The 20,754-nt window shown below is 43.5% G+C and overlaps 2 protein-coding genes across 2 annotated transcripts; one reads left to right on the top strand and one right to left on the bottom strand.

The window, feature by feature from the left end:
• Positions 1–2,753: 2,753 nt before the first annotated feature.
• s1pr3a (sphingosine-1-phosphate receptor 3a) lies at positions 2,754–5,661 on the bottom strand. The gene is made up of 2 exons (XM_088394704.1): positions 5,450–5,661; positions 2,754–4,994 (listed from the first exon to the last, which is right to left on the bottom strand). Exon 2 carries the CDS (start codon positions 4,882–4,884, stop codon positions 3,724–3,726), a length of 1,161 nt encoding a protein of 386 aa, XP_088250830.1. The 5' UTR covers positions 4,885–4,994; positions 5,450–5,661; the 3' UTR covers positions 2,754–3,723.
• mier2 (mesoderm induction early response 1, family member 2) lies at positions 3,720–20,253 on the top strand. Its single transcript, XM_088394714.1, has 14 exons — positions 3,720–5,013; positions 7,987–8,078; positions 10,330–10,419; positions 16,247–16,402; positions 16,497–16,610; positions 16,688–16,799; positions 16,916–16,995; positions 17,068–17,137; positions 17,207–17,367; positions 17,463–17,544; positions 17,664–17,758; positions 17,833–17,963; positions 18,070–18,209; positions 18,761–20,253. Exons 4-14 carry the CDS (start codon positions 16,382–16,384, stop codon positions 19,081–19,083), a joined length of 1,329 nt encoding a protein of 442 aa, XP_088250840.1. The 5' UTR covers positions 3,720–5,013; positions 7,987–8,078; positions 10,330–10,419; positions 16,247–16,381; the 3' UTR covers positions 19,084–20,253.
• Positions 20,254–20,754: the final 501 nt, after the last annotated feature.

Here is a 20,754-nt window from a genome sequence, read left to right as displayed (position 1 = left end):
ACACTCTCCATCCATTAACAGCATGGTTGGTGTGGAAAGGGGGGGGGGGATATGGTAAGGGTAGGAGGGCAGCTCTCATTATTTGGGCTGCGCTGCAGAGTGAAAAGCGCTGGGATTGCTTTCATTACAGAGCCAAATGAAATAGCGGAGGCTGATTACCCGCGTGACGGAGAGACGAGGCGTGCTGGATCACTCCATTGGGGAGGGGGGTGGGCGAGCAAGGTGGAGATACTATTAAAAAAAAAAAATCTTGAGTGTGTGACAGACATTGACATTGAGAATGGCAGGGGGGTGCTGCCGTGGTCCCATTTTTTCCAGCAAGACCCCCTGGGGAAAAATGTGAAATGCAACGACAGTGGCAGCACAGCATGTTGGAATCAAAGAATATCGTCCTCACTTCAATTGCGATCGTTCTTTCCATTTGCGGCATCAAATAATTAATTTATGAATAGTACAATGTCGTAATTCTGCATGTCGTTCCTAACATTCCTGTAGAATGGTTCAAAATGGAATGTTGGTGTGAGTTAAGTAGTTCTGATTTTTCATTTTCAAATGATTTTCAATTGACTCTCGTCTTCCAGCTCTCGTTCGCAGGTCCTAATTGAAGCAAAAGCTCCGTCCTGTCACGAATCCCAGCGCCAGTATCGCCTTCCTGCTAGACTGGGTTCGCATGCAGCTGTCGTGACTTTGAGTGTGTGTGTGTGCACGTGTGTGTGTCATGTCAGGTGTGGTGGTGGTGGGTGTCAATCACGAGACATCGGCGGCAGCTGTTCAGCCATCGCAGTTGGCCCGGCGGAATAAACCCAGACCAAAATATTCAAATCTACTTGCAAATAATCGACCTGGAGATTGCCAGTGGGAATGATTCGCCGATTTTAGCGTGTTTAGCGCAAAAGCTAACTGAGGCGTGTCCAATTTGTTTTCATTGCAACAATAGTTCTGTTTCTGTGCAACTGTATTTATATCTACCCTCGGAGCGTGTTCAGCGCCACAAGTGAGAAACTGCACACGCGTGACCGGCTTTAAGACCAGCCCGCTGTGCTTCACTTATCCTTCGACCGAGACACGCTAAATCCTGCACTTGTGGCAGGGGGCCTGGAGGACAAAGTGTGGAGGTCAAATTAGGCGTGTGTGTATGTGTGTCCTTGCGTGCGTGCTTTGCCGGAAGATTGCAATCAGAAATGGTTTGCAGAGAAAGCAGCTGCTGTTTTGAGGGATTTGCAAGTTATTTTAAGGAAGGATTTGTCAGGGGTTTTCCATTGAAAGACATTGAGCAGGTCCCACGCTGTGAATGGAGCTAGTCAAGCATGACCTCCACCAAGTAGCAAATCATGCAAGGCGAAAGCTAAATTGCTTGTTCGCTAGTTCAAGTATATCTGGGCTAGCCGGATTGGCAGCATGATGAACTAGTGGTTAGCATGTCCGCCTCATAATCAGGATTAAGTACCTTTTCAATTTTAAATTTATACTTGAAGACAATTATTTACTTAAAGTTGTCTAGTTTTGCCACGAAAAGACAAAGCTCAATAAAAATTGTGATTTTTTTTCAAAATTTGCTTTTTATATGCCTAATTTATATTTGACTTCAAAAAATCAAATATTTAATCTGCAATTTTTTTTATACACACACCATAAAATCCATCACATTTGCAGTGTCGCTGCACGTTTCACAAACACAAATCATTCAAATCGTCCCCAGAGTGGGGATCATGATGACAGGGGGCGGGCTGATCCTTTTGTCCTCCTGTCGTGTTCACATTAGTCATATGCAAATGCAAATTGCGCATTGAGAATCACACAAATCCACCGTGTCTAAACCCTCACAGAAAACTGGCGACGGTTATTTAGTTAACATGATATATAAGGTGATTGACCCACTTACGGAAAAAAGGCCATTTGTGAGTGTTAATGAGCCGCACATCTGCCTCACAGTTGAGTGGTTCTGGGTTCGATTGCCGTCATTCTAAATTTTCTGTACATAAGAGGGTGTGCATACATATGCAACTTCATTGTTGTTAATAAGATTTCTTTTTTTAGATGTATTCTACAGGTAATGGGTTACATTAGTGGTGGGGAAAAATATACTTTATCATGGTCTAATATTTTACATAAACCTGGCATTTAAAGTGGGGTGTGTAGACTTTTTATACACACTCCAACCTGAGATTACTGTGCAGTGAATCTCCATGGACATTAACATTTGCTCTTTTTCAAATAGCAACAGGCTCTGCTCATCCTCAACAGACGAATAGAAGCGTTTGTGACCTTTTTCTGGGAGAAGGTTGTGCTTTTCACATCCCTGCTGTCTTTCTACATCACAATTCAAAGTGCGGAACCAGGAGGAATCTCTGTGAGGTGAGCGTGAAATGCCACTCTTGTCAGTTCCTGACCGTTCTTTGTTGCACAATACACTGCTATATTATCGGTTTACATTTTGTTGCCGCACCATTTGTTTTCCATCATTAGCGTTAGCATTAAGCTAATGACCCGACAGGCTAAGTGGTTGTTTTTACTAAATTAGGTGTGGTATATTTTTTTACTTCAGTTGAGAGTTAATTAATGAAAAGTTTGCAATTGGTGTGGCACTACTTTTGTCTAAACGGCACTTGGCATCTTTTTAAATGTTTTTCTAAATTAGTGACGCTAACACATGACCGTATCAATAATGTAGATTTGTGCAAAGGGTCAATATGCGATTTTTCTACCATCACACTCACATACGCACATGACACATTAAAATCTGACAAACATCAAACATCTTTTTATTTTATTGACTATATCATGGAACCAGACTACCACCATGAAATCATTTGCATCCAGCACTGCTAATCACTACTAGTGGTTAGTTGATGTCCGAGTGGTTTCTAGATATGCTGATGAAGAAACACAAACTCGGTCACAAGATAATTGACAAAATGTCTAATGAGAGCGCATCAAAAAAGTGGCGCTCTACCGCCACCATCAGGACAAATGTGGTTGTTGCACCAGTAGTGGTCAAGCTCCAAGAGCAGAACTCATCCCCCTCATTAGAAAATAAAAATACATTTCTTAAGTCGTCCTTACTCGAATCATCCCATTTACAATCCCAGTACCATGGCGGCTGTTATGCACATAGAGCACAAAATCCACCTCGGGTGAGTGCAACAATCGTTTTCACAGAAAATATACTAATCAAGTTGTGTGTGTGTTGGTGGGCGGGGCTGCCGGGTTGCATATAGCACATGCAAAAGAAGCAAACAAAAAAGTGCCTAACTACATTCTACATTTAAAAAAAAAAACAGCCTCAACATAAGCTGGAAACGCTTCTTTTTTTTTTTCTTTTAGTCCATGAAACGTTTTAAATACAAACACGTTAAGTTTACATTTGTTGTACATAGTGGCTTTCATTAGTCCAGAATCTGGATTCATTTTATCCTCATCCAAATAAAACTGACCATAGTGCATTGTGAGCCTCTCAGCAGCCGTAATATTAGGAACACCGCGTCTAATGCAAAAGCTGGATCAAATATTAAAAAATAAAAGACACATTTTTATAGCTAGAACTGCGCCACATTATAGATTTGGTTGTCATAAATATATATATTTTTTAAATATGTTGAATTTGAATCCAGAAGTTATATTTCTTTTTATGCCATTTTTGTTTGATGCATCTGTAAAATATGTGCCTTACTCAAGGTTAGGAAATATTGCATTAGTGTGCCTAATGTTCTGGCTTTCTTTCTGTCAGAACTTTCCGAGGGCCCCGGCCTTCACCAGCACGGCGGACAGTAGCTCGGCGGGTCCCGCCGGGTGAGGCAGCGCGGTGGCGGCGGGATCACCACGCTTCTCATCGGCGTTGACCCCTTTGTTCAAGGTGGCCTTTCCTCCTCCCCCCATGCTGCTCTTGCTGTTCTCCGCCGTGGGCCCCGCCGTGCCCAGGTTGGGGCTACCCGCCGCGGGCGTCCCGGTGGACTCGGGGCCGCTCTGGCAGCAGCAGAGCAAGCGGAAGAAGGCGGCCCTCATCTCCCTGCTGGACAACGTGTAGATGAGAGGGTTGAGGGCCGAGTTGAGCACGGCCAGGGCGATGAACCAGTCCACCTCGTAGAGAACGGCGCACCCGTTGCGGCTGCAGCCCACGTCCAGGAGCAGCAGCATGAAGAGGGGCGCCCAGCATACCACAAACACCCCGAGAACGATCACCACGGTCCTCAGCAAGGCCAGGGAGCACTCGGAAGGTCGGCTGCTCACCCTGCGCCCGCTGGACGTCACCAGGCGATAGATCCGGATGTAGAGGATGATGATGGCCACCAGCAGGGCGCTGAAGACGCTGATGCAGAACGCCACGTAGCTCTTGGCGTACAGCGGCAGGACCGTGGAGCACGAGTCCAGGTCGTCCAAGCAGTTCCAGCCCAAGCTGGGCAGGGCGCTGAGCAGCACCGACACCAGCCAGCAGGCCGCCAAGAGGCCCAGGAGACGACCGCGGCTGGCCGTCTCGCACGGGCGAAGACGCACCATGGTCATGTGGCGCTCGATCCCGATGGCCAGGAGGCTGAAGGTGGACGCGCTGAGGGCCACGAACATGCTCCCCTCCCGGGCCAGCCACTGGGCCGGCGTCAAGAAGTAGGTCCTGCTCCCCGAGGTGAAGATGTTGACCACGTAAGCCACACCAGCCAGCAGGTCGGACAGCGCCAGGTTGCCGATGAGGAAGTACATGCGGCTGTGGAAACGCTTGTTTCTCCACAGGGCCAGCAGCACCGTCAGGTTCTCCAGAACGATCAGCACGCAGATGAGCAGCAGCACCACCGTCTTGCAGGCGCCGCCGCCACGGGCCCGTTCCCACTTGCCTGAGTTGTTGTAGTGGTTCACGATGACCATGTTCATGCCTTCTTCCGGCGGGGTACCCATGCTGCCTCTTCACCCCCCACCACCACCCAGTTCCCTCGCTCAAACGGCAGAGGGCGCCACAGCACTGGACTCAGGGGACTGGCATCCTATGACAGCCGCCTCAGGATGGTCTGCCAATCAGATGCAAAGGTAGGATTTTTTTTAAAAAAATCTATTTTTATTATTTTACTGTATGTTTACACATTTTTTAAGATTACTTTTTAACATCTGTCATGAAACTACAGATAGGAAAAATAGCCTTTTGACTAACTGGCGCTTTTACCGCAATGTTTATAAATGTGCATTGCCTCCTGTAAAATACGTACATGTTCATAGGAGGAGCAGAAATACGGTAATTCAAACATAACCGTTATTAATGAAATAGCTTAATTGATTTTTTTTTTAATGACTACCTTTTTATGGTCGGATTAAATGTTAGAAATGAACTAAAAATGCAAATTGTGCAATCTGACACAAATTATGCATGTTCTGTTTTAATCAACTTTCAAATATGTGCAACTCTTCAATGAAACAAAAATTGAATAAGGTTCAGTTTTGTTGTTGTGAGAAAAAAAAAAGTACTCACCACATTTGAATTCATCATTGGTCCATAAAGCTCTCAGTGCTCTTATTGTCCTTATTGAAACATATCCCGCCGCTTCTTAGATGCTAAAAAAAAAAAAAAAAGGAGTGGAGCGTAACGGTTGTCCAGTCAGTATGGTGGCAAAAGTTGTGTGAAGTTTTTTGGGAAGTGCTCAATCCTGCTCTCCCAAACAGAGGAGTGCTCTCAGACTGATGCAGGGCGGTTCTTGTGCCATCAGCCATCAGCTCCTCCCTTACCCTTAACTTTCTTCACGTCCAGGAATCATGCGTGGACGTCACTTACTGTGCATGCTTTAACGCAATCATGCACCTTTATTACTAAAAAAAAAAAAAAGTATTGTATGTACTAATGTAACAAAAAGAACAAAGTAGAAATTAAAGAAGTCATCATTATTATTTTTTTTCTTCTCAAAAGTAGATTAAATATGTTTTTCTGATTAATTATGATCAAATATTACAAAAATATTACAGATGTGACCGCTTCAAAATTCCTTCAGTGGTCAAGGAAATGAATTCATTTGATGCCCAATGTCAAATCTTGACTTTATCTCAGTCTAGACATCAAAACGAAAACTTTTCACTTTGTTTTCCTTTTATGGGGAAATCACACAGGCCATCAGTGTTCTAACCTCATGAATGTTTTCCCTATTTGTCGCGTCATATTTTTTCCTTTCCAAAGTGACTAACGACTCCGCTCCGTTTGTCACTGGAGTGTATGAGATAGGTCAGACCTCTCCCATTGGACAGGACTAAAATGGACGTGAATCGGAAGAGTCATTCCGACTGTCCCGCGTGATGCCTTTCTGGCAAAGTGGTAACTAAATGAAGCATTGAAGTGAAAGTGGAGATTCCTCCTGCGTTGAAAGCGTGTTAACGGTCGAGGCAAATGAAATTTGTTTTGGTGGGAGGTCAGGTTGACGTTGGAGCAACATGAATGACCCTCAGAGCTGTTGACTTTACCCTGAGCAGGCATCGACATATGCGCACATACTCCGATACGCTAACCCCGATTTAAAACCTTAACGTCAAACCCTGACGCTATTCATCCAGCGAATCGACTTGCATGAAAATTAGTTACAGAACCACACTCACCGCATGACTGGCTTCAAGCTAACCCTAACTCCAAACCACAACTTGAAACAATCCCTCTCTCGAAACTCTAACCACTTCAGTGACGATGGAAAAAAAGCAAAAGTAGCTGCATGATTGGTAAATTGTGGGAAAAAAAACATAGCCTGTGTTTATTTGCGTGCGCCGGGCTGCGTTCAGTTCACACGTGCGGCTACGCACTGAGTCATGACGCCGTGACGTAAGCCAGCGCTGACGAGGCGGACGTTTGGGAATGTCAAACGCAGATGGGAACAATGGAGAAGTTGCATGGCCCTGAAGGATCTTCACCTTTGAACCTTCGGAACTATCTGTATATAAATATATAATGGACAAAAGGATGCTATATTTCGCTTCATTGTATATATTCTACATCTTCCACAAAGGATGTCTGTCGGGGGGGGTCTGCAAGTCGAGCAAAGAGCGAGATAATGTATCAGATGTTGGCGGGGCTTTCTGGTGGTTTATCAGCAGAGCTCCTGGGGTCTTTAAGGGCACCAGGTGACCGCTTGTCTGGAGAACAGCTTTGCTGCATCTTTCAGATAACCCTTTTTTTTATCTGCACCCGACTCAAAATAATGCCTTCAAAGTGTGCGCTAAAGGAAGGAAGGAAGAAAGCATGACAGGACGTATGTCTTGTAGACCTGGGTGAAGATCTGACAGGGATTCCTAAGCAAAGCTGACTTTAGGGTTAGCTATTAGCATTAGCTTCCGGTATATGTGAACTCCCCCCTGGCTGAATGGAAAATAAATGTAAATTTCACGAGCACTGGTGGGAATGCGGTGGAGAGGTTTTTGTCCCAAATGAAATGTAAAGAGGATTAACGGTAACATCTGTGGGAAGTTACCATGATGCAAAATTGCTGATTGTCACCATTGGTGACTTTCCTATGCCGTGATTTAGTTCTTGGGAAGAGTGCTTATAAACCTGCCACAATGTCTGAACTCTTCAAGTAATCTCACTCTGGAACTCAAGTCCACATCCTCACGGCATCATTTATTTTCTTTATGATAGGAAAGTTAACTCTGCCTGAGGAATATGATGGAAATAGATGATGAGTAAACAACCATCGCTGGCTTTCTCACAACTGCTTTGGTGACCTCTGGGAACGCTTATAAAATATGGTGCATGTGCTTGCCTGGTTTTTATGTCCCTGTAAGGACCAGTCTGAATCAAAAAGTGAAGACAGTTTTAGAAAGTGCGGCTCGTTTAAGTGTCACAATGGCGCTTTTGCTTTCATTTCAAAGGTGGATGTTGGCATTGACATTTACAGTTATGGCATTAAGTTCCCGCCATGACGCTGAATAAGGAAAGACATATTAATGTGGTCCATGAGGAAGTCACGTCCAAATGTAATAAGTGCGGTTTTATGCAGCCCGGCTTTTTACAAATGTCTGATCTTTTCATTTCAGAATCATCGTGACCACCGAGGAAAGACATGTCTTGGAATACGACACATCGTCATTCCTTCATTCACGTCAACGGCTGTTACGTCACACAGATGGTAACGTTTATATCCCGCTCACCGCAGACTTTGCCCCTACATAACCCCTTGAAGGAAATGTTCCTCATTTGTGTAATTTCGTGTGAAAACAGTTTACGTAAAACATTAGCTGCTCTACTTTGATGTAGTTCAGTTGAACCGTTCATTTCATACTTATATTTTTATTTACACTGTTATGTAATATCCTTGGGAGAAAATAGTTGGATATATATTTATATATATTTACAATTGCAGTATAAAAGTTGACAGATTTGGACCACACAAGAAGAAAAAGCTTCTCTGCCCAGCCATGCCCGCAACCACAGAGTATTTTTGTTCCGATTGACCATCCGAGATCGAGCCAGTTAATGCTATTTCCTGCGCCACTTCATTCCGGTCTTTGTGCCAAGCTAAGCCAACCAGCGGGTGGCATTAGGAAAAGAGCAAACATGGTATGCCCAACATGGACGTGGGAAGGAACCAAGTGCTTTGTTGATTCAGATTTTTAGGTAGCTGTTTGGTTTTGCGGACTCAACCACAGGACTCCCAATAATTACACAAACTATAAAAAAAAATCTGTGCATTTGTCCGATTCTTATTGCTAGATAATCAAGCTTATTTTGTCATTCGTTTTACATTATAAAAAGCATTTTGAATTATTTTTTTATCTATGTATCTGGTTCCCACCAACTATTGCCTCTAAACCCGCTGAAAGTTTTTGAACAGCTCTTGTGCTGACCTCGGCAGGATCCGAGGCCAACGTGTAACCCGGCAAGAGAGCCTGCGGTAAAGAGTAATGTGTGCTTATGAATGAAAATGACTGCTGAATGTGCACTAGCGGGCTAACGGCGTCAAACTAACCCTGCCATATGATGCCACAGTGCACATAAAGAAATGACTAGATAGAGATCTGCAGCGCTGTGGTGAGCATTCAACCAGGCACAGCAGTAAGACAGGGCGACTATCCGAAAAGCCGCCCGGCTCCACGCACACGCGGGCCCAAATAAAAGCTAAAAACACACACTTCACATCACATTAGACGAGGACACGTTGACGTGCCCAAAACACGTTCACTCCACTAGAGTGATCCGTCACAAATCCGTCCTGTAGAACCGCTAACGTGTATTTGGCTACCTAAGATGATTAATAAGCACGTTTTACACAGCGAGAGGTTTATCTCAAGTTGTCTTTCCCCATTGAAATGAATATAAATACATTTAATCCGTTCCATCCCCTCCAACAAAAAATCTTTTTAACAGATATTTTTATAAGAAAAATAGGTTTTAGAAATATTCTGTACGGAAACACACTAATAATATTAGTTGTCAGCATGACCTGAAAACTGAAAATGTACGTGCTTGTTTTACTAGCATGCTAGGCGCACTTTTTAAATAAGATTGTTGTCATTATTGTCAATTCTTTTGCAAGCTGACTCGCATTTTTAGACCCACTGGCCTCGACTGTCCATCCAGAGTCACTGGCATGTTTCAAAATCTTCTTTTGAGGGCCATGTGTGTGACATATGCTGCGGTGGACTACACACATCGTCTCGCACAAAGGAGTAAACGAGTAGTGCGTGGCCTCGCTACGCCGTGGCGCACCGCCGTTTATGAGACCACCACATGATGATGCGGTCCACAATCCATTATTAAGATCACAGCCGCCCTCCTTCGCCTCCCACCTCGCCCGGCCGCTCCTCCGACAGCCTCTCGGATGCTGCACGTTGCTTGCGATGCTTGTGTTTATAGAGAGGGAAGTGGACAAGGGCGAGGGGAGAGGTCGGGTGGCATGCTGGGAAATGTGGCAGGAAAATAAACGCAGCCAACAACACCGCGTCAGATTCCTGGCTTCGTTAAGGTTTATGTGCCTTCGGTATAAACACCGAGCTATTGTCTGATGTCGCAATTTTCCGACAAGAATATTTAAAGCCGACTCAGAGGTGGGAAAGGGACTAAGGCTTGCCCTCGCCATGGCCCGCGAGCGCTTTTCCCCCCGGTGTCTAACCCGAAGCGTCTAACAGGAAACTGAGCACATGTCTAAAATCCATTATTTTTAACAACCTCTGCCAGCGCCGAGACACATGGTTCTAAAAACGAGTTACTGCCTCCATATAACCAAAGCAAGAACTGGCAAATGAGTTGGGCATTGTGCGGTTTTATGTGTGTTTTGGCTTCAGTCGACACAATTCCATCCAGGTTGGCCGGAATGAAAATGCTATAGATTAGAAATGTCCAAAAAGGCCTTGAGTGACTTCATGTTTTTTTTTCTGCAGCTCTCGCCCAAATGGAATTGTTTGGAATGGAAGAAGTCCAAAAGATAAAGACGTGCCCTCTCTGTGGACTGAAGACCATTAAGCACAAAGGTACATTGTATGTTTATGTTCTGTGCTTAGCTTGGCTTTGACACGATGGAGCTTTAGGGAAAAAAAAAATTAAATCCCAGATATTAGCCATGGGTGGAGAAACTCAATGTCAGGGTGGCATTACAGTGTTTATTAAAGATCTTCACACCCCTGTTAAAAACCCACAAAGCCTTCCAAACACATGTGGGAAAATGCGTTGTGGTCCTCCGATGAAACCAAGGTCGAACTTTTTGGACCGTTAATCCAAAAAATATGGTGCAAGCATCACCAAAAGTACTCAGTGAAGCGAAAAGGCACACACAAATATAAAAATAAACTACCCCCCCAACCACCTGCCCATATTTAGGGTTTACAGTGTATACACAGGTAGACATATTTTTGAAAAGTAAATAAATAGAGCAAAAAAATACACAACTATATTGTAAATTGTACTGCACAATGCTTGCTTTGTTTTTGTTTTCGGGGTGCGGGTGTGAACCGCCTACAGTGGATATAAAAAAGTGTTTGGACTTTTCATATCCATCGTAGGCGGCTCACAAAACCAAAATAAACTATTGAGTCATATCGCAGTTGGTGGGTGGGCAAGCAAATATGTTTTCCCCCAAAAAAATCCTTTGCTAAGAGAAACAGCAGCACAAACAGTCTCTCGGATAACCTAATTAAAGTGTTGACACATACTAGTAGTACATGGTACATAAATACCATGGTGGTCTTTTAAATTCACATAGATTTTAGTAACACCCCCCCAAAAAAATCTCAAGATGTTCACTAGGCATTAAAATTATAAAATGATTAACGACAGTTTTGCAAGTTGCATGATGTCATGTCACACAGCCGGCCTCCGCTTGGGGGTCATATGATAGCGAGGATGATGGGGGGGGGGGGTCGTTACGGCGTATTTAAACAGACGTTGGCTTGTGCGTAGCATCTATGGCACATGTGTGCACGCGCCGCCCCTGAAAGGCCCGAGTGTCTGGGGCGTGACCGACTTAATGACACCACTTACTGGCCCTGATTCAGGCGCAGGTTTCTTGCACCTTTTTGAAAAACAACACGCCAGGAAATCCGAGCAAACAGAGAATCGGTTGTATCGCCGAGATGGGAAACCAACGCTTTTGGCGTTCACGTTTTGCCTCGCTTTGATCTAAAATAGAATTCTGCTATACAGAATCAACTCCTTCCCAAAAAAAAAATGTTTAAGCCAACACAGCTGCGTTTGAAGGGACTTAAGGCCAAAATTGGCAAACGTAGACCAGGAAAGAAGCGGTTGGACCGAAGAACCACATGGAAGAGGGTGATACAGGGGTTGGAGAGCGCCTAAAAGTGGAGAGGGCAGTGCTACATTTAACTTTCCACTTCTGCTCTTTCCATGAGATCTGTTTGTTCTTCAAGGGCCAAAGCCAGAATGTCTATTAATAAATCAAGAGAACATCACCAGGAATGAAGAAAAGCTACATGAGATTTTGTCATTTGCCATTCTTTCTTGTCACATATGTAAACCACTATTATAAGAAGTGCTGCATGGAAGCATTGAGCTTAACTCACTTCACAACAAAGCAACAGAAGAAAAAAAAATCTTCAAAAAGCACCTTCAAGTTGTTTATTGCCACCCCCAACAAAGAGAATTACACAAACAACCACAATGCTTTGCCTTGTCAACTTCGTTTAGCTTCATGCTAATTAAAAATACAAAAGGCCATAAACAGGCTAACAAATAGCATCGGCATTATGAAACACAAACAGAGGAGCAACACGTAGACGGCAGCCGTTTTTGCTTTGGCTGACTCCGGAGCGACATTGTTATGCTGTGAAACAATCTCCTGTCACCATTCCGATCCCGTGTTCCGCAAACCACTGCCCAGGCGTCTGATATTAAGTGTGGTGAGTTCAAGACACTTGATGCAATACAATACATGGAAGCCCAAGTCTCCTGAGTCCTGTCATGTGGACTTTGAATCCCGCTGTTGATGTATGATTGCAGCAAAAACCTCAAGTGTGGTAAGGCCTGTTTCTGTGTTGGTCAGGATGTCTACTACTACCTTGTATGGCTCACTTTTCTTGTAAGAGACAATGTTTTTGTTTTTATACAGTTCCGAGAAGTCATAATAATGAAATATTTTAATCAAAACATCCCAAAAATCTACAAATAAGTGAGCCAGCCCTTATACTGCTTCATCCACTGCTGGTCCAATGAGGAGTCTGTTATGTTACCGTGACGACCGTGGTTACAGCGTGACCGTTACCACGAGAGATGCTAATGTATTTATAACAACAATTGAAACCATTGATAGTAAAAATTAACACAATACATGTCATAAGTGATCTAATTATAATTCCATGCACTGGCGTAGCTAGAGGGGCTGGAGAGGGGCACCCCCCTCCTTTAAAATATGCTTGGCCCCCCGAGGTGCAAGGCTAGATTAATTTTCTGATTCTTGATGGTTTCTCAGGGAAGATGTATCACCTCAACATACTTTCATAACAGCAGTACTACTTTCCTATTAGTCAAGGGCTTTGGCGCCATCTTGTGGTATCTGGGAGTGCAGAAAAAACAGAATATCCAAAGATTCCTCAAAATAAGACTCCACAGGGAATCTAAATCACAAATAGGAGTCAGGATTTCTACACTGTATAGACTTTGCAGACTACCTACGTTGATTCAGTGTCGGGATCCGAGTGGAAGAGCCGCTAAATCCCTGATAATCTGCTACAGAGGCGGTAGCCACGCTATCTGATGATCAGCTTTGTATTGGGGCACTGCCCCGTCGAGACACAAACATCCTGTTTGCAGAGGGAGTGGGACACGGAGAGAGAGTAGTGGAAATGCTCACTTAATGGAGCAGACTGGGAAGAGCGGCTGGAATGTCTGACCAAATAGTCAGTGAAAGTCTCCAAAGCGGCTTCAAAAGTTACTCTCATACTGCAGGTTAACATGATCTGAATATGAGTGACTTTAGTAGGCATGCAAATTGCAGAGTAATGCAAATTGTGAGAATTTAAAATGTGCCATCATGGCAGTTTTTGTTGGAACACGTCATCGCCACTAACTGGTGAATCTGTTACAGTAGATTTGAAGGAAAATGTTTGGTGATGAGACCACAGAGAAACGTCTTGTATTGACTTGTATTAATTTATAAACGCAGCAGGATCGCCCCCTTGTGGGAGGGGGAGGAGTAGTGGAGTCACAGTGAAAAGGAAAAAAAAATACACATTTATACTTCAAGGATACAATTGTAATCTTCAGATAATAAGGCTGTTTTTAAGAAAAAATTATCTAACTGTGATAAAGATGTAGAAATTTATTGAATGAAAATTACTTTTAAAAAGTTTTTGCCTTGTTAAATTTCACTTTTACTGTGACTTTGTTGTTTGAAAAAAAAGCTTCATTCTCATATATTATAAGATATTATTTTATTATTATTTATTTATATACCTCAGATAAAATTTCTTGAAGTGAGAAGTCAAGCATAACTGTCTGATTTATTTTTTCAAATTGTGTAGTCTCCACCTACCGGCCGTTTGAAATAAAATAAATGTAGTAGTGATGTTTTTCAAAAACAAAAACGAGTGTTTGAAATGAATGGTAGAAATTTGCAGAATCCAAAAGAATTTTCATGACATAGCAGTGCTGTTTAAAAAAAAAAACATTTTTAGCAACTATAAACTCTTAATAGAAAAAGAAATGTGCATTTGTTTTTGCTTTTGCATAGTTCTACTCTTACCAGAGTATTCCTTTATCACAAGTATCTGTTTTGTCTTTTTCCTTTCTGTACTACCGCTCGCGACTTATACTGCAAGTACAGAGTGTGAGAACTTTTTGGCACTTGTGGTAAGCATACACATGTGAAGAGAGCAGCGTCTATCTTTATCTGCTTCGTCCATATACTACTGCGCCTGCCCCCTCCCTATGCATTATGTTCACCCACTATCATCTCAAGTCTATGAGTCATTGAAATTAGATTTTGCAAAACTGTTAATAATAGCAATAAAGCATCATATAATTTAATTGGTCCTATAGTCCACTGTTTATGGAATGTTTTGTCATACATATACATTGCTGCGCTGTTAGATACTCAGACACATAAAAAACGATTATTTTCAAAAGTATTGCTGAATAAATCATTTATAGTTACATACAGTTTCAGCCTCCATTGAATAAAGGGAAGATCCTGGTTGTAATGTATGCAACGAGATATTCATAAAGACACTTCCAGGAACATATTCAATGATTATAAAAATAGGTTATGAGCTCTGTGATCAAAATTATTCATTTTATCCAAAAAGCATTCATTTATTTAAACGCTTACCACTAAGACTGTCATGATAGTTTCCAAACCTTGAAATCAGATTATTTTTTTTGCAAATCAGCGAAAAAAGTTTATTCAGGGACACATAAAGCCATCTTGAAAGTTGTTGTAACAGTATCTGATTAACATTAGTTGTTTTGTTTTTTTTTAACTGCAAATGAATTATGGGCAAAATTTGTCCTGCCAAATTAGCTACATTAAAACGATTCAAATCTTAATTTAGGTGTTTTTGCTAGTTGTACTTTTTCCACAAACGTTGTGTTGTGGGTCAGAATGTTCAAATCATGTACTTTGTACATTTAAAAGATAATTAAGTAACACAATTCAAGAAGCTCATTATACTGGTATGTGTGTAAATATTTGGCCATTTAGAATGAGACCTCGGTTTTATCATTCTGCTAATATTGCTAATATTGTGGCAATCTTTTAATATAAGCTACACTATTATAGTTTATAATGGGAAATATTAACTACTGGGTTATACAGTTGGGGGAAGCTAGCAAAAAAAGAAGAAACGCTGGTTTTAAAATAACTAAGGCTCTAAGGCTCATCTGGGGTGTAAAATGTGTATGTATTATTTTTTAATAGATGATTTAAAAAAAAGGGAAGTTTGGGGACACAAGTACACAACTACCTGAGTGAGTAACACGTCGCGTTGCACAGTGCTACACAACAGACCTACAACATCCGGGCTAGTCGGCTCACGCAGGAACGGAATGGCGGCGGAGGTAAGTGGACGAAAACGAGGCTCTAGTCGCCCAGACGACGGGCGAAACCGGGGCCAACTACGGCCGCTAGTCACGTACGACGCTTCGGTGTATGTGTCGGCGGTGTGACCGGCGAACTAACGCGGAAGGAAGGGCTGCACTGGGTGAAACGTAGCAACGCGGGGGTTAAACATCGGGGAAGTAGAGGGGGAGGAATGGAGAAGCTCCCCGGCGTTTCGAGCTTCTCGTTCGGCGTTAAAGAGCCATTCCTCCCCCTCCTCCTCCCTTGAAGCCGTCGAAAGGAACCGAACCGAAAACAAAAGAAGCAAGGCGAAAAATACGACGGCGGCTCGAGTGCTTTGGGGAAGTTTTAACTGGCGGAAAAAGTTGTCCGCGTTAGTCATTGTCGTCCCCTTTTTTTAGTGGGACATTTTGACTTTTTATTTCCTTCTCGCGCGATCCGCCGAGAAGGAAGAGGCGTTCAGCACCAAGTGGCAGGAAAGCGCCCCTGGTCACACACACTCGCAACGCGAGCAGCTCAACTTTATCACGACAACGAGCCATGTTGAACAAAATAACACAAGGTAGTCAATGGAGCTTCTTCATCTCGTGTGCTACTGTGTGAAGTTGACTTTGTTTCCTTTTTCCTGTTGCTCTATGCCTTCAAACTTTGATGTTTGCTCACAAAAAAAACACGCTAAAAGTCATGCCACTCCCAAAGGAAACTTAGGAATGTCTGATACTGCAAAATGAAAGAAAAGATAAGCCTCCCTTTTCACAGTATTGTGCGTGACAGCTTGTTTCCGTCCATAGGTGGGCCGAGGGCCTGTGGACCTGGCCGCCCAGGTTCCATCCCATTTGAGCTCGTGAGGTATGGCGATGAAGATACTGGGCCGGAGAAAAAGTCTTTTCCGGAGTTGAAGGAGAGAATCTCCTCTTCCCCAAAAGATGGCAGCTCAATCTCAGGCTGTATGCTCAAGTTGTTACATTGCTCCTCCTCTGCTAAACGGATCACATTCTGTTTTTTTTCCTCGTTCTTCCCATTTATTGTCCGACTTGGTAGGCCAGCGAGCTGCCCTTGGAGGAGCTTCTGGCTCTGTATGGCTTTGCAGTGCCGGATCCCGCCAAGCAGAGTTGTCACGTCTCCGCAGCTTTGCCAGACGTGACAGTGGCCAAGGTGACAGCCCCCCTCAGGCCAGCACAACTGAAGAAAAAGCCACATATTGCAACTCCAAGGTTTCCTGTCTTCTCCAGAATCAGATCCCTGAAGACATCTTTGCCGCATCGGAGGGAGTGGAGTCATCAGCTGATGATCTCACGCCTTCAGTCACCTCCAGCACCTCTGATCTGCTCCAACAACTGCCTCGTAAGTTCATGTTGTGGCCCAAGATTTTAAAGCATGGGTGCACACACATCAGGGGTTTAGAAATTAAAAAGGAAATTATTCAAATGGATGGAAGTCATTTTTTTTTTTCATCTCAGCTGGAAACAATGACGCATCCGTCTGCTCATCTGACGAAGAACCCGACAATATCTCTGTCCCCTCCAATGAAGAACACAAGGTCAGTCACCAGAAGATGGTTCGGTGCGTTTTGCTGTCACTCCAGTTATCTCACACGGAATTGCTTCACCAGGACATCATGGTGGGTTCCATGTACCAGGCAATCATCCCTCCCCTTAGTCCTTATACGTACCGGGAACAAGGTAGGAACTTCTGACTTCTTCCATGCTGGCGACTTCCTATTTCTACATCTCTGGCGTCCTTGTGTCTAGCGTACCACAATGAGGATCAGTTGTTGTGGAGACCAGGTGCTCTGCCGCTGCTGGAAGTGGAGCACTTTTTAATGAATGTACGGAAGCCACGTGGCCAGGAGGGGGCAGTATGCAAGCAAACGTGTGGCGACACCGTACAAGACGTACAAGATGATGAACAGGTGCTGGATAGTACTTTTTTTCTTTCTTCAAAATAAAGTTTGATGTGTGAAGTACAGCAAACATCTTGACCAGGCCTTTTTTTTTATGATACCAGGCGCTGTATGAGCTGCTGAGATGCAACTTCAACGCGGAGGAGGCACTGCGACGACTACACTTTAACGTGAAAGTGTTCACTGGTAAAATACAATAACGGAAACGCCGTTTTCATTTCAAGGAAACATCCTGAAGAAATACTGGAGAATGTCATGACACGGCATGTTTTGCTCAATCTGACTTTTTTTGCCCTTTTGTTTAGAAGAGCTCTGTGGCTGGAGTGAGGAGGAGTGCAGGAATTTTGAGCTCGGCTATAAAGTTTACGGGAAAAACTTCCATCTCATCCAGGCTAATAAGGTAAGTGCTTCAGAGACAAGAAATGTTTATTTGTTTTTCCTTTTCATTTAGCAACACTTTTTATTTATCTACAGGTAAGGACCCGCTCTGTGGGGGAGTGTGTGGAGTACTACTACCGGTGGAAGAAGTCAGAGAGACACGACTACTTCACTCAACAAGCTAGCAGGATCACTCGCAAGAAGTACACCTTGCAATTAGGGAAGATGTGAGTCGTGACCAAACAACTTCTCGTCCTTATCTGAACGCTGGAATTCAATTCTGGGTGAGATGGAAGCATCCGTGTGCTTTACCTGTGTTTTGATGTGCCGTAGGGAAGAGGGAGACCAAGATGGCGGGTATGCCGGCGAGATGGAGGGAAGCGATAATTCCGCCGCTTTACTGTCTTGCGGTAGCGCCGGAAAACTGGCGCCTCCTTTACCTCGGCAGTCGAGCCTAGAACTGGACAAACAAGGTAAACACCTTGAAAGGTTCAATTAAGACTTCCATAATTGAAATTGTTTACATACCATGTCAGTTTTCATCGCAGTTTTTTTTTTTTTTTTTTATGTTCAAGCATTTGCTGTCTTCCTTTCTGAATCATTTTTGCATTTCTTCCCCCCCCCATTCTCGTTTTGTGTCTCTGCCCGCGCACGCTTGCATGCCTCACCCCTTTTTGACACGGCGCTCCAGAAGAGGAGGGCCGCCCTCGGCGCAGACGGACCCCCCGCTTTCTCTTAAAGCCGTGACCTCGGTGCGGTCTGGCCTACACAAAGCAGGCTGCAGCCTGCAGGTAACGAACGGGGGAGGCTTGTCAACCCTGTCGCGACGACACTTGCATGCTCATATTTGTGTGTTGCGTGAGTGATGTCAGGAAGTCTTCTCCATGTTCCCTTGTGAGTGTTTTCATGTTGCATTTGTTTTTGTTTGTCCAGTTCAATGAATAAGGCTAAAAGTCCATCAGTGGTTGTCACGCTCCTTCCTCGCCCCCTCCCCACTTGGCTTACATTTTGCTCGCTCCTCCAGACGAACAACTGCAGATGGGCAACGTTGGCCGTCCGCAGAACCTGGTTGACTGCCCCTTCCCTCTGCCCGCCTCGTCCAATCAGGGGGCTCGCTTCTCTGCCGTCGGGGCAGGTCCGGAGCTTCAAGACCATCGACCGGGCTTCTTCCAGTTCCACATGCGTGACAGTCCGTTTCTCCCCGAGGTCTGCGGCGCAGCTGGTGATGTGACCGACACCCCCGTGGCATGCAGGTGGGACCTCACCTGCTGCGTGCCTCCTCTCCCCCATCTCATGACTTCCTGTCCTCCTCCTCTGCATTTGTCTCCCTTTGACTCACTTCAGTGAATGCTCTTGGGAGAATTCTGTTTGAATACAGAAGCGATCTTAGACTGGTGAAGCAAACAGAACAAATGAAAAACTTCCAGAATGTCACGGCTTTGGAGCCGTGAGAGTGACGCATGCTCGGCACTGATTGTTGCTGCTCTGAGTCCTTTCACACAAAGATCACTTTATTTCAACACAAAAGGCCTTTTTTTTTTTTTTTTTTTTTTTTTGCTCTGTCATCCACTCAGTTTGGCGCCGTTCTCTGTTGGCTTGTGCTTTCCTCCTCTGTCCTTATGTAGACAGCAGATGTAGCTCTAGATTATTTTGGGATTGTCATGAAATCATCATCAAATTTTTTTTTTGTTCCACGCCACTGACTCATACCGTTGGGCCAGTTGCTTGCAACATTCCCACTGCGTATGTTGAGGAAGTGTTTGAAAATGTCACAAATGAAGTGTCACAAAGTTAGTGCGTGGGATTTTTTTTTTCCAACATTAATTCAATGTTTTATCGTCAGAATATAATCCAAGGTGTAAACTCAACAGGCCGATATTATACCCAAGGTTAGGTAAATGTGCGGGTAAATCCAGGCTACCTTAGAATGTACACTGTGGACTAGCTCAGAATATAACCCCGGGTCCAAACTGGAGGGACATAAATAATACTCAGTCGATGCCTACAATTAAATAAGAATAAAACACATTACAGTGACGTTAAGGTTTTGACTGTCGTCATAGATGATTGATTGAGGCCGTTCATTTTGGATCACCCCCAACTCGTGATGATTTAGTACTGACGTTGATTTTTGTGATTGTTCTTGTTTTATTGGACCCTTAAATTTTATTGTCGTCCTGTTCCGGATCTGAAGAAGCAAAGCAAACGTTTCAAGGAGCTGATGAACGTTGTTGGTTGTTAACGTGACCTCTTGTCATCTTTTATCTCTTCTATTTATTTGTTTTTCCTTTGCTGTCTGTGCATGTTTGAGATCTTCCTGTGACAACAGTGAAGCGAGCCAGATGGACGTTTGAGTTTACACTAAGGAGGTGATGGACAAGGCCTAATGTGAGCAGGACTGTTTCTTTTCTATACTTTCACTTGTTTTGTTTTTTGCAATGTATGGATTGTACTACTCCGGGCGTTTGTTAATAATTATTATATTTTGTAAAAAAATAAAGAGATGATATTACATGATGATAGAAGACAATGTTGTTATGCTGCTAATTTAATTGGAAAGGGTTTGACAGGCGTTATAATTTCCAAATATTTGGCAAACTGCAGAAGGCAGTTAAGCTTAAGCAGATGATGTCAATCAAATGGTTTATACGGATCAAATTTGTAAGTAGAGCGTTTCGGTGTGCGTGTCAGGCATGTGATGAAGGAGATGGCTAAAAAATAAATGCTCACAACATGTGCTGATTAGTTTCAGCATTGTAATGTCAAAATGTAATCCAATTCCTTTATTACTAAGAAATTCCAGCAGGGGGCAGAAAAAATACATTTGAAATGAATTCTTTCACTAGAACCCCATACAATCTGACACTTATCAATTTAATTTTTCACTCGACCAACATTGTGCACATTTACAGCAAAATGCGAAAATATCTGAAACTTATCAAATTTTGTGATACTTGGCACGTTTTTTGTAATTAATTTGATCTTGTCCTTATTGGAGTATTAGTTATTTTATTTTTC

Source organism: Syngnathus floridae, chromosome 13 (assembly GCF_059516105.1).
Source record: "Syngnathus floridae isolate MCC-2025c chromosome 13, RoL_Sflo_1.0, whole genome shotgun sequence".
Taxonomy (NCBI): Eukaryota; Metazoa; Chordata; class Actinopteri; order Syngnathiformes; family Syngnathidae; genus Syngnathus; species Syngnathus floridae.
The sequence above is the reverse complement of the archived record's forward strand: the minus strand, read 5'-3'. Positions and strand labels throughout refer to the sequence as shown.